The sequence below is a fragment of the Sinohyriopsis cumingii genome, chromosome 7 (assembly GCF_028554795.1).
Source record: "Sinohyriopsis cumingii isolate HCF-2022 chromosome 7, ASM2855479v2, whole genome shotgun sequence".
In the NCBI taxonomy this organism is placed as follows: domain Eukaryota; kingdom Metazoa; phylum Mollusca; class Bivalvia; order Unionida; family Unionidae; genus Sinohyriopsis; species Sinohyriopsis cumingii.
Genome location: NC_142967.1, coordinates 33,665,259 through 33,679,870, shown reverse-complemented (window position 1 = coordinate 33,679,870; position 14,612 = coordinate 33,665,259). Strand labels below are relative to the sequence as shown.

At 33.8% G+C, this 14,612-nt stretch overlaps 1 protein-coding gene across 2 annotated transcripts in view; it reads left to right on the top strand.

Moving 5' to 3' along the window:
- LOC149794991 (heparanase-like) overlaps positions 1-14,612 on the top strand; it is a 50,595-nt gene that overhangs the window by 13,279 nt on the left and 22,704 nt on the right. For both annotated transcript variants that reach the window (XM_089964653.1, XM_089964654.1), the window contains exons 2-5: positions 2,338-2,498; positions 3,559-3,735; positions 10,744-10,912; positions 14,421-14,471. In XM_089964653.1, coding sequence (XP_089820779.1) covers positions 2,338-2,498; positions 3,559-3,735; positions 10,744-10,912; positions 14,421-14,471 — 558 coding nt within the window. The remainder of the gene's footprint in view (positions 1-2,337; positions 2,499-3,558; positions 3,736-10,743; positions 10,913-14,420; positions 14,472-14,612) is intronic.

The following is a 14,612-nucleotide window of genomic DNA, read 5'->3' as shown; positions in this document are numbered from 1 at the left end:
TTCTTTTTCCACCAGCATCTCTGTTTATGTATTATTAGATATATCTTTTTTGATGACTGTAATTATTGGTACAGGTTTTTCATGTGCCAGCAAAGGGGAAAAAATAAAGCAAAAGTCCATTATTTGTTTTTAAGAAAAACAGCAACACCCCCCACAAGAACACCCCATATTATACTTTACCTTTTTGTGTAAATTTTCCTGCAATATCATGTGGTCATGGTTTTGGACATGTCACTCTCCCAAAGGCAGTTTCAATTTTCCAGGCAGCTTGCCTTGCTTAGGCATACAGACTTTTATAAACTTTGTGCAGCTGTGAATTATTTGTCATAGTTTTGCTGCTCATAATTGTATGTAAATCTCAGTAGAATGAAACTTGTATGCAAATGACTAATGCCAAATGATATTTAAGTTGTCAGTTCATTGATCATATTTAAAATATTCATTTGGATCTGATCATTTGCACCTCAAATGGTAAGTGTAGAATACTTAATGCCCATGTACAAATTGGACTATATATTAGACTTGTTCCACTTCTTTGGTTATTTAGTTTAAATTTCATTTGTAGAGTGCAGGACCAGACTTTGGTAATTGTGCTACCTTTGCACATGTTTTATGTAAGCAAAACTGTTAAATCTATCATGAACTCTAGGAAAAGTCTTTGTGAAATATACATAGAATATCCTGTTAGGTTTTATTGAGGAAACGGATCTGTCAAAATTCAAATTAATGCAAAAATGTTACAGATTTGTACCATTATTGATTATTACAGAGTTTCAAAGTAGTAAATTAAAAGTCGCTAATTACGTTACTCTGTGTCAGTTAATGATGGTTATTGTATGGTTACACAGGCATAGAACACCATATTGTCAGTGCATGTATTGCTGGACACAGCTAAGAAACCCTTGCACATGCTTTCTCTTTCTCTCTCTCCAAAGGGAAATGAGCATGTATTCAAACATGTATGCCTGTATAGTTCTAACTGTTCACTGAGTATATTCATTTCTCAAAAACCTGTGTAATTGATTAGTAATTCAGTTGTTATATAAATCAATTAAAAATTATGAAAAGAGAATACCATGACTCAGCATACCAGTCATATGTAGCTGTTATTGGCATAACATATAATGTTACTTTATGATGTTAACAAAACATAATGACAGTAAGTTAAATTAGCAGAAAGTAATAACACTAAGTTATATTAGCAGAAAATAATAACAGTAAGTTATATTAGCAGAATGTAATAACAGTAAGTTATATTAGCAGAAAATAATAACAGTAAGTTATATTAGCAGAATGTAATAACAGTAAGTTTTTATTTTAGGCCTCAGTGTAGATTAGTGCTTTATAATTATATAGCTAATTTAGTCACCTTTTTAAACTAAAGACTGTTATTATTATTACTTGATACTTTTGCTTAAGTCTTATACATTTCATACTATTGTATTCACATACCTTACTGTTTCTTTTTACCCCCTACTGATTTTTAAAAATGAACAGCATCAAGGATATAAAAAATGCATTAAACGTAGTCATTTCATTCATTGATTTATAATTTCTAACCTGATTGTTGCCAAAGGGTTGCTAACACTGTTGACTTACCGGCATTTCAAAGCAACGTGAAGCTGTCAATATAAACAAGCAGACAGAGTGCCCAATGTCTTTTTCTGGTTTCTAGAACAGTCCATTACAGTAAGAAGTGTCTTCTGTGTCCAATATATGTAATGTTTAGTTTTAATATTTCTTAAACAAATTGTTCAAATGAAAAGGAGAAACTCTTGTATACATGTGTTCAAAGAGATTAAATCCAAAATGTACAGAATTACTGATATTATACTGATGGTAAATTACATCACATCTGTTGCTTGAAAACATAGACTAGCCCAAGTAAATATGGTCACTGCATTACTAAAGAAACTCCCATTTGATTCAAAATACAAACAGACTGACAGTATTTGGTACTTCCTGTTAACACTCAGGTTAGACCCTATAAATGAATGAATGAAATGACTAAGTTTAGTCCATTTTTTATATCTTGGAAGCCTTTTGTTTTTAAAATTGTTATGGGGTTACAAACAAGTAGAGAGTGCGAATATGATAGGGGTACTGCACCTATGTAGAAATGATGCAGCAGGAGATGTTATCATTATTGACTACATAAAACCCCATAAACATGTATAAACACCATCATAGGCAGAAGAAAAAAATGCAGTCACGTTTAACATTAACCAGAATTCATTAAATTCCTGTGTCAGTCACAATACATTTCAGATCCAAAAGTGTGCAGACTCTGGCAAAAGCTTTGTCTCCCAGTTACTTGTCAATCAAAATACATTTCAGATCCAAAAGTGTGCAGACTCTGGCAAAAGCTTTGTCTCCCAGTTACTTGCGTGTTGGTGGAACTCCTGCTGACTTCTTGATTTTCCAAGATGGGGGAAAATCTTCTGCCTGGCAGAATCCATCTTTTGCTAAACAAAATCATACTGTGTTCAACATGTCAGGTATATGTTTCATATAAAGGTTCACATTTTATACCAGTATTGAAATATTAAAAGTAATTAATTGTTTTCCAGTTTTAGAATCTACAGTGTAACTTGAAAAATGATTGTGCATCTTGACTGCCAGTCATGTGTAATATATATGTAATTTGAATAATGTTTGTCATACCTGCTTCAGACTGTGTAGATGGGATGCTGTGATAGTGAGGAGGATCAGTTTTGAAAGATGTTTCGTTATAAAATAAAACAAAGTTTGGGCAGAGTCCTTGGTAGAATATGTCATCCTGGATGCACATTCGTTAGCATTAGACCCTCAGTTTTGAAGAGTTGTGTATCCTGTGGATGTTCATTATTGTCCAGCTGATCGTTTTGATTAAATTCTTTCAAACGGAATTCCTCTTGGACATGAGATTTAGGGTTACTGTACCACAATGTCTAGGTACTGTACACAACAGAGACAATCTCACGAAGAATGCAGCAGGTTTTACAGTTGAGATTTTTTGGAAGCCGAGAGGTATCTCCTGTTGTACAAAGATGGTTTCCATTTAGGCTGTGCTTGTTATATCTGCACTTGTGTGGATATATTGTGAAGTCATGTTCATATGGCAGTCAGTCATGGTGTCTGTTTTTCAATCCATCCATCACTCGATTCTCCTTGTATTCTGAATGATTGGATATGGTTTGTTGTTTTTGGAGGATGAGTAGATGACAGTGAAGGTTTGGGATTCTGTATGTAGCACCCTGGGGAGGAGGGGCTGGTGGGTCATAGTCACAGTTTTCATACCTTAATTCAAGTAATTTTTTGTACATGCTGTATAATTTATATAAGAAGATAAATATAGTTTAAGTTGAAAGATAGGATAGATGCCTTCAGTTTTAAGATAATATAGAATGGATGCCAGCCTTAATGGCACAGAATCATGGATAATTGGTAAGAAAAAAGATTGCATGTGGGTAAAATGGCTATTAAAAACTGTTACAGTGCTTTTTTTGATCAAACCTGTAGCTTTAATTTGGCTGTCATTCCTGCATTAGCGAGTTTTTCTTTTCTCTTTTTTTTCAGCTCAGTTTTTTGATGAGTTGTATGACTTTGCTGCAGCTGTCAGTTGGGACCTGATATTTGATCTGAACAGCTTGTTGAGAAAGGAGGATGGCAGCTGGGATCCCACAAATGCCATGAAACTCTTCCAGTATGCCAGCAAAAAGAATTACACCATTAGCGGATGGGAGCTTGGAAATGGTATGGCATACATTATTGTATATTTATTCAGTGACAAACAGTGGTTATTTTACTTTGCTGTAAAATTTTGATGTCATGAATTTCCACAGTCCAGGTACAGTACATGCCTGCTTTTTACCAGATAATCCACACATCTCTCCTTTGTTATAACAGTCTAGTTGGGGTTCATAATAACAGTAACATTATGTTCAAAATCACCATATAGCATGAAAACACAGTTCATGATAATGTGTTTAACTTGAGAACACACTTTGTTATAACATTCTAGTTGGGGTTCATAATAACAGTTACATTATGTTTTAAATCACCATATAGCATGAAAACACAGTTTATGATAATGTGTTTAACTTGAGAACACACTTTGTTATAACATTCTAGTTGGGGTTCATAATAACAGTTACATTATGTTCTAAATCACCATATAGCATGAAAACACAGCTTATGATAATGTGTTTTAACTTGAGAACACACTTTGTTATAACATTCTAGTTGGGGTTCATAATAACAGTAACATTATGTTCTAAATCACCATATAGCATGAAAATACATGGATGAAGGCGTGTTTACAGAACATGCCATTCCAATATTACACTGTTATTATTTATGTTTATAAACTTAATAAACTTTTCAGTTTATGATAATTTGTTTTAACTTGACAACACACTTTGTTATAATGCATTTCCAGATATAACAAAATATTACGATGGACCCCATGATCAAAATCATACCATTACATAACAACATAGGTTGAAGGAAAAAAAAATGACACTAGTAATGTTATATCTTCATTTGCTTTCCAAAACACCATTATAAAAAAAAAAAATGATCATTCCCGCTAGACCACAGTTCATTATACTATTCCTCCTCAGTATATTGCGATTCTATACATATGTCAGTTCTCAGTATAACACATTTCTGTACATAACATCATTGGTGATTATGGACCCTGACTACAACATTATAACAATGGAGAGCTGTAATTATATTGATCAAAGTATGATATCCTTCAAAAAATAAATGCTGCTTTCTTTGACTCCATATGTCTATGGGCTCATAGTTCAATGTTGATCACTAAATAGAAACAAGGCTTTTGTATTTTATGAATTCCTCAGTCCATTCCTAATCTTATTCTGTCATAGGTTGGCAAAAATCCTATATGATCAATATTCACTTCCATACCTACCATATTCCTGCCCGTGTTGAGGGGTTTTTGAGGCCCTTAAAGTGTGTTTTGAGGTCCCAAAATGGGTCAGTGTGTGTGACCAAAATACCTGGATGTCATCCAATTGAGAATAAACTATCTTTTCATATTAGCCTATAGAAAATAATTGGAAATTCAAATCTGAAATTTTTAAATTTAAATTGTCGTTTTTTTTTCTACAAGCCTTTAAAACACTTACAAAGAAAGATATAGATGGCAGACTTAGCATTGTCAGATATGTATGCCATACACAAACACATGTGAAAACACACACATAATCATAGCCACACTGACTTTTAATGAAAACATGCACAAAGTTTCTGTCCTTAAAATCTATTGGATAAAACTTATATGTTTAATTTGATGCTTTCATTAGTTCAATAGAGGGTTTGAAGGTAATGCAAGTGTCATTATTGCTCATCTTTGTAATCAGTATAGAGACTGGATGGTACTGTTGTCCAAATATCCATGCAGGATTCTCTGAGTGAATTCTGGTTAGAACAGAGTTGTTCATAAGGAGCACATTGTTAGCTTTGTCAGAACTGTATCAGATGCATTTTGACCATGAGGTATGTTTGTCTTTATAGAAAAATGAATATACACCACTCCCTCAATAACTCGTTGCCCTGATACTTGTGAACCTGCTTATAACGCGGGGTCAGGCATGGATCCCATTTTTTCAAAACTAAAAATTACCCCCAAAATTGATCTCTCTTTGTTGAAGAAAATCACGATCACAATTGGTTATTGAAACTTTGATATATTGCTCGTTTTATCGTCAAAAACAGTAAATAGGACCTGCACATTTGAATCAACATTACAAAATTGTCAACAAAATAACAAATAACATTAGAAAAACCGCTTTATTGACAAGTATTCTCAAGGCCATTATAAAATGAGTATTCAGCCATTAAACCAGTTTCTTCCCCCCCCCCTTTGGTTTTGTCCAGCAGAGATGGCATAGCTCTATTGTTTTTGAGGTCCCTTAGTAACTCGCGTCCTCACTTACAGTGCGGTCTATGTTTATGGACCATGTTGTGCGCAAACAATAAGATAATGAATAATAATAAAGAGCATGTACAAGTCAGTGTGTTGAATATGCTATATACAATTGGTGGTCCTATTTTGATGAACATCAAGTATTTAATGTTGATACATAGTTTGCAGGATGTCCAGCAATTAAATGCTCCTCCATGTTGCTGTACTTGACAAAGTAAAACTCCATGAGCCTGGAGATTTGAAATTTATTTTTGCTGTGGTTTTGCTGATAACATATTGCTTCCAGAATCACACTCTTCAAAAATGAATAACACTTTAGCACAATTTTGACAACTAAATTAATTAATGATGTGCATTTTATATATGGAGTATAGAACAGACTTCAAAGAAACATTGTTGCTGATCACGAACTTGATTAAAGTTGGTTTCAACATTCTCGTTCAATGCAGAGATGTGTAATAACATCTGTTTTTCAGCATGTTTTATGATGTACCTGATTTCAGATAAATTGGGTTGTTCTAACTTTGTGTACTTTACCAATGCAAATTAGCTAAATGGACTTGCCCACAACAGAATTTAACATGACACATCACCCTAGCTGTTGTCAGCGAACTAAGTAATCACTGAAAGGGGGTTGTTTACTCTGACCACCTTAATTTTTAATTACTTTATATCAGCTGTATGCCCTTAGGATGGGTTTAGCAGAGGTACTGAAGGTTACATGCCCATATCACAGTGTAGAGAAATATAGAGTGTTTTGGGGGTGTTTAGAAGAAAAAAAACTTTTGGACAAAGATTCCTGAAAATCATGCATTTGAAACATGACTGTGTCAGGGGGTTTTGTTGTCCGAAATTGTATTTTTCATATGATACGGCACATTATGACATGTATCCACTCCAAAAACATTGCTATTTCCATCACTTTCCTTCTGTTACAAATGATGATGACTATTTGAAATATGTGAGTGAGAACTGCACATATTCGGACATTGTATGAGATCTGTTCATGAATCCACTAATGGTAAATTCCACTGTCTGTAGGTGCCCATATACTTAAGAGACACTGACTTGGTTTGACTTTAGCAGTCTTACGCTTGTAGTAATATAAGAGCATACAGGTAGAGCTAAATAGCATTTTTGAAGGTTGTTTACTGGCAATCCACCTGTTGGCTTCAAATTGACACAATGTTTTATTGACATTTTACATGTGTGCTGTCATGCTGTATATTCAAAGGTTACAGTCACTTGTTGCACTAATCAAGTCAAATCAGCATTAGAATTATATCATATAAAAGACAGGATTAATAACTACAAAATAAAATGTCATTGAAACACCATTGCATAAATGCGGATGGAATATAACTGATGTAAATAACTATAGACCGATCATTATCCTTCCTTGTGTTTTCAGATCACTAGAATTTTTTTTAAGTGATTCTTTTGTCAGCATTTGAAGACTTATGATATTACGATAATCAGTCTTTCTACAGAATCTGGCTTTTGACAGAATCACTGTGAACCTGCATTTATATATCTATAATTGATAAATGACTGTTAATGGAGAAATGGAAGGTACTGTTGTGGTTGACTTTTGTAAAGCTTTTGATCCAATATACCATAATATTGTGCTTCAGAAACTGAAAATCTATTAACGCAATGAAAACTCCCTACACTTTTACTTTTTTAACTGATTTGATTGCAGAAACTGTCTTGAAATGGTTGTCTTTGTGAAAGTTGAAATATTAATTGCGGCATAACTGGGCTTTATTCTGAGACCTATGTTATTCATTCTATTTATTAACAACTTACCCCTTAAGATAGCAAATTTAGTTTTTTCCATTGACATTTTTGCAGAAGACACTACACTGAGTCAGGTAAAACCAAAACTGTACTTGAAAATTATCTCCAAGATGCTTTTAACAGGCTTAAAGTATGGTGCAAGGAAAACAGTATGATTTTAAATATGGAAAAAAGAAAAGCCCTACTAGTTACAACAAACATAAATAAGGAAGGCTAGATAGCAACTAACTCCAAGTTCGCTTTGACAGTGTGAAACTAAATATGATCTCTCATTATAAAATCTATCTTCAGTATTTGTAGATAACAATCTAACTGGGTATGTTTACATTAAACACATTTGAAAAAAGTTCATTATTATCTTTGGCTACAGAAAGATCAAAACATTGATTCCTTTTCAGTATATGGTCATCTTGTATCAAACTTGTACACTAAGACCTTCTTGTGAGACCATCCCTTCAGCCAACAAAAGCTGTCTCCCAATACAGGTGGTCTCTCATAACAGGCTTGTGCAGTTTACCATTTTTCAGGGTCACAATGCAGCAGGTTTAAAAATGGAAAATATCAGTGTACATGCATTTTATTTGTTATTCATAGTTCATGTCAAAATATTGCATCATTTCATCTCAAAGTAGTTGCAATCATATTTGAAGATCGTATGTATGTGTAAGTTAGCATATGAATTGCAAAATAAATAAGGTAATATTTATTTATCCTGCCCATAAGTTAGCTTGACATGTCCATACATTTTTGACTGACTGAAATGTAGCATAAGAACTGTACAGTTAGTTACAATCGCACTAACTCATCCTATATATAAATTAGTGGCTTTGAACAGGCTTTAGGTAAATATGGAATATATGTTTACCAATGAATGAAAACAAAGGACAGAATTAACCCATCTAGAAACAAAATAAATTTGCTAAGGACAAAACCAAAATGAATAATTCACAGACAACATAACAAGATTAACTCCTTAAACAAAGAGTGCAACAAGCCTGTGCAGCAGTGAACAGATAATTTATTGTGGGTTTAATAACAGTAACATAAAAAAAATCAACAAGCTAGAACCTCAAAAGTGAATCGGGAAAATGATAATTACTATTTAAAGACAAGGGCAAAGACCTCATTCACCCCAGGCAGTGTAGTTCGACTCCAGAGACAAACAACATACTTGGCTGCTACAGAGAAGCCCTTTCATCACAGTAGGACATTATCAGGGTGTTGCCATGTTTCACAAAAGATAAATAAAACAAACTTTTCAATTTCCTGTATGCATCTGTGACAGCTCCTTCCAAAGAATCAGTGGTTAATTAAAATGGGGATTTACAGGACTTAGGCACTACAGTGGCAGTTTGTGACATGTACTTTAGTCTGATTTGTGGTCTGTAGCATACAACAGCTGTTTGTGACATGTACTTTAGTCTGATTTGTGGTCTGTAGCACACAACGGCTGTTTGTGACATGTACTTTAGTCTGATTTGTGGTTTGTAGCATACAACGGCTGTTTGTGACATGTACTTTAGTCTGATTTGTGGTCTGTAGCATACAATGGCTGTTTGTGACATGTACTTTAGACTTATTTGTGGTCTGTAGCATACAATGGCTGTTTGTGACATGTACTTTAGACTTATTTGTGGTCTGTAGCATACAATGGCTGTTTGTGACAGGTACTTTAGTCTGATTTGTGGTCTGTAGCATACAGTGGCTGTTTGTGACATGTACTTTAGACTTATTTGTGGACTGTAGCATACAATGGCTGTTTGTGACAGGTACTTTAGTCTGATTTGTGGTCTGTAGCATACAACAGCTATATGCATGACCTTATGATTTTTTAACCAGTTGCCAGGCTCAACTAATTTTTAAATTTTATATGGTTGAGACTTGAAGAAATCAAAGGTCATTGGTATTTATCTCAGTTTCTGTGACGTGGTTGTGCATAGCCATGTTGTTTTAAAACAATCTGCACTAAATGTCAGCAGTGTTTAGTTGTTTTTGTGAAACAGTTCTTCATCGTAATGTTGGAATGCCAGAAAATGGTGGTCACTGGTCGCTGATGACATTATGTTTATATAATAAAATTGATCTGTAGTTGTTAATGATAGTTGGTTGCTCATAGCAGAAGTCGCTGAAGACAGGTTTTACTGTATTGAGCCAAATCTTGAACATTTTAATGCATTTTGGGGTAATACCTCTAATTCAAACATAACAAAATGTTTCTGGCTCAAAAAGTTGGCATGTCAATAATTCTAGATCAGTGTACATTAAAACCTATTTTGAGTAACCTTTGCTATGAGTGACCACCTATCATTTATAACTACAGTCAAAAGGCACAGATTGATCTTGGACTGCCAAGAGCAACCACCTGCAGAATGTTACCAGCGACATTAATTTCTTAGCAAAATATGCATTTTGCAATCAACAACCATTTTGACACTGCTGTGAATGACCACATCACAAAACAGATAAACACCTCTGGCCTTTATTTAATAATTTGTAAACATGACCACTTAAAAAGTATAGACAATTCTTAACAAAAACATGATACAAAATAAGCAGGCTACTGGTTTCTGAAATTTTGTGGGTCATTTACATAGTATGATATCTTGTAGATTGTAAACCAGACTAAAATACATACAGATTGTTAATTAAAAATAACACTGCTATAAACAAGTGTATATGCAGAATGTTCCAAAATAACATTGATGTGAATGTCCTCCTGCCTTCATGCAGCAGATAGCAGATGACGAACATAAATGCTTCTTTACTTTGGCTGTGACATTGGTACCAGTAATGGTTTTGTTGTCATTTTAAATTTAAATATTCTGTTTACAAAAACTTTGTTAGAATATTACTTTATGCCAAAGGTTGTATTCTGTTGTATTGTCATACTGGTGCTCTTTGCATTCATTTACCATATATACTTCCTTACAAGTCTAGTCCTGTAAAGTAAATATGATTAACAATAATTAGTATTTTAATTTTTTTTCTAATGCCAAATATAATTTCAGAGCCAGACCAGTATCCACGTCTGGGAACAACTGTTGAGCCTGAGCAGCTAGCTGTCGATTTTGAACATCTGATGGAAATTCTCCAGAAATTTCCTATCTTTAAAAATAGCATCATTATTGGTCCTTCTGTTGCAAATCTTGGTCAAGAAGCACTGAATTTTTTTTATAGGTAAAAACAAACGTTGTTGACAGGAACAATGACATCCTGTTGAAATGATAGATCTTGTAATGAATGTAAGTAGAAAAGCACACTGATTTTCAAATTATTGCAAATTATGGCAAGGTCATAAAGGATCAATTAAGCATCACCTGTAAGACTTATATTTATAAAACTTGATTAATCTGTTAGACTCAAGTCCACATTTGTGGTACATATTGACAAGACTGATACTACTAACTTTCTTCTCATTTATGTTAAATTTGCCTTACAGCAACCACTAGGGATTATAGTATTTGCAAACCTTCCATTTTTTCTTCTTCTTTCCCTCTACCGATTTTAAAAACAAAAGCATCAAGGATATAAAAAAATACACATTACTTAGTGATTTAATTTATCGATTTATAATTTCTTACCTGATTGTCACCAGGGCATACCTAACACTCTCAACTTAGTGGTGTTTCAAACCAAACAGAAGCTCTTCATGTAAACAAGCAAAAAGACTGCTCAGTCCTTTTCTGGTTTCTAGAACAGTCCATTTTAGTAAAAACTGTGTTGTCTTCATCCAGTATTTGCTATGTATAGTTTTAATATTTCTCAAGCAAATTGAACCAAATAAAAAGGCAGCACTTTTATATAAGTTTTCACATAAATGAACTCCAAAATATACTGAATTATTGAAATTACAGTGAACTACATTACATATGTGGCTTGAAAACAGAGACTTGCCCATGCTGACATGGTGATCATGTTAATAAAGACTTGCCCATTTGATTGAAAATGCCAACTAGTTGCATACCTGACATATTCCCAGACAAAGATGGTTCTTTTATAGACTAAAAAAGCATTTTTGGAGGTCCCAAGGCTGGAGTATCAATGTGCATCATCCAGAAAAGCACTGTCATCTGATGAGAATAAGCTATTTTTTCATATAAGCCTATAGAAAATAATTGGAATTTCAAATCAGAATTAAAGAACATAACTTGTCTGTTTTCTTCAAAGCATTCATACACTTACAAAGAAAGAAATAGTTGGAAGACTTAACATACTCACAACTACACTGACATTTAATGAAAATACACATAAAGTTTCTGTCTGTAAAATCCACTGGATGGCAAAATATGTGCTAGTTTTGCTGCTGTCAATAATTCATTGGGGGTTTTTTGAAGGTAATGAAGTGTCATTAGTGTTCATCTTTGCACTTAGTAGAGACTGGATGGTACTGTTGTTCAAACTTCTCTGCAGAATTCTCTGAGTGAATCCAAGTCAGAACTTAGTTCATACTGTTAGCATTGTCAGAACTGTATCTGATGCAGCAGTTTGACCATGAGATATGCTTATCTTAGTATAAAAATGAATATGCATTACATTTGGGAGTGCCCATTTCATTGGAGGGAATAGAGGAGGAGACATGATATTTGCAGGTTTAATGGGCTTAACAGGTAATACGGCAGTAATGAATGGCTCTGTCCAGTTAAGGTGTTAATACTTTGTCCGTACAAATAAACAGCACAAACACATGGGTATTTCAGTCTGTTTCATGGCTAAAATCATCCTGAAAACCATGTGTCAGTTTATAGTTAGTATTTTACAAGACTAAGATAACAAATAATAATAATAAAGAGAACTGATCAGAATGTTCAGTTGAGCAAGTTGAATATATTGCTTACAGGTGGTGTTCCTATTTCAACAGATGTCGAAGTTCAGAATGACTAATGTCGTAATGTTGTTTGGCAGTATGTGCAAAGAATTAACCTAGCTTCACCTTTATGCTTCACAAAGTAAAACTCCGTTAATTTGGAGTAATTATAGGCATCCACTTTCAGCTTTATTTTCAGTGGCTGCATATACTATGTCATTCTTACTTTGACAAACAATCCTGAGTGTAAGAAGAATGAGACTGCCTATGTTATGCATTAGGCAACAAATACCGGTAAGCTTTTTCGTCAAAAGAGATCCGAATCAACTGATCCCCCCCCCCTTCATTGACCAACTCAGAATGTTGTGATTCCAGAACGGAGAATGGAGATTGAAGGAGGACTCCTGCTAATAAGACGTCTCTGTTCAGGTTGTGTGCAGGAAAAGAAACATTCATACAAACCTACCCACTATATCAACATCACCTATATCAACAAGCTGCCTATGTCATTGAAAATGCAAAGGCCCATGGTCTGTCTTTACTACTAGTACCAAATTTGTCATGCTTATATTGATGTCAAGATAAAAAGTAAATGTATATGTTGACAAAAGCCATAGAACAAATCCTTTGTTTTCTAATAGTTTATGTCAACAAGCTGCCAGTTCGACCTATACTTTGTACAATTATGTGATGTTTACCCCTGGGCTTTAATATTGCTGTCACATTAACAAATGGGTATTTGCTTGGTCCTCCAAAGTTGGCCTATAACTGACTTCACTAACATTATGCACCCATCATCAAAGCCAGCTGGTTGTAATCTTCAATAAAAACCTAAAGGAAGTTAGCACCAAACATGGAATCTGATCGGTTGCTGTGTTTTCCCAAGTTACAGGTGATTGGAATGACAGGAGCCTGATGTTTTATTAGTAAAATATGACATGAATTTGTGACAGTGTGAAATATTTTTATCTGTACTGTAAATATACAACATGTACAGGTAAGGTTATTCATGTTGTCACAGATTGTCTTTCATAAAACTTAGACTCCTGTGTTGGAACATGTTTATTGTGCCGTGAATGTTTCCTGTTTAACAAGAAAAAAGTAACTTAATGATGGTGTAAACACAGTCTAAATTTACAGTTGCTTACAATTAAATATCTGGCCATTAAGGAAAGTTGAATGTGTACATTTCACAAAGATGTATGTGAAAAAATTTAACATGTTGACAGGTTTTCAGTTACCTACGAATAGCCTCATACATCAAGATAATTACATTTTTTGTCTGGCTACAAAGAATATCTTAGTGAATTATTTAGTGATATGTTTGTTGACAATGGGATATTGCTCAAATGAGGAACTAGCATATATATATATATATATGTGTGTGTGTGTGTGTGTGTGTATGGTATACATGGATATGACTGATGCATACTGGATGTGACCAATACATAAAGTTTCTGACATGTGACATAATATACTTGAAATCATGGATTTTTGATATACATATACAGTACTTTACACTTTATGGATTATATTACAATAACGTAACATAAATGTAAGTTGTCAATATACAAGTGTATTTCAGACTAGTTTTGTCTTCATTTAATCAAACTTTAAATGTAAATCCTACTCACTGATGACAGGTCACTCCTTACATATTTCACTTTTTTTTTTGTAAAATTTTATTTAAACCCCCCACTTATCTCAGGGCCATAGGAAATCAAAATAAATGGGAGTGCTGAACTAGGAAATTGTACACTCAGCAATTTTGTTGTTTCTGAATCTTCATGTATTTTTTAAACAATGATTAAATTTTGATTCCTCAAAAGCATTGATTATGTTTTCTGATTGGTATTGTTTTCATTTTCTCACCCTCTTTAGATTTTTCATGGCTAAAGGAGGGAAGTTCATAGATGCTGCAACATTTCATCAGTAAGTATTAGGTCATCATTTTCATCTTCAGCGATGACAGTACCAGGGATATTGCATATTATTGACATCGATTTTGTTTTTGTCAATGAATTGATCATGTTCAGTCCCAAAAGGTAGGAAAACTAGTAAAAACCCTGATCC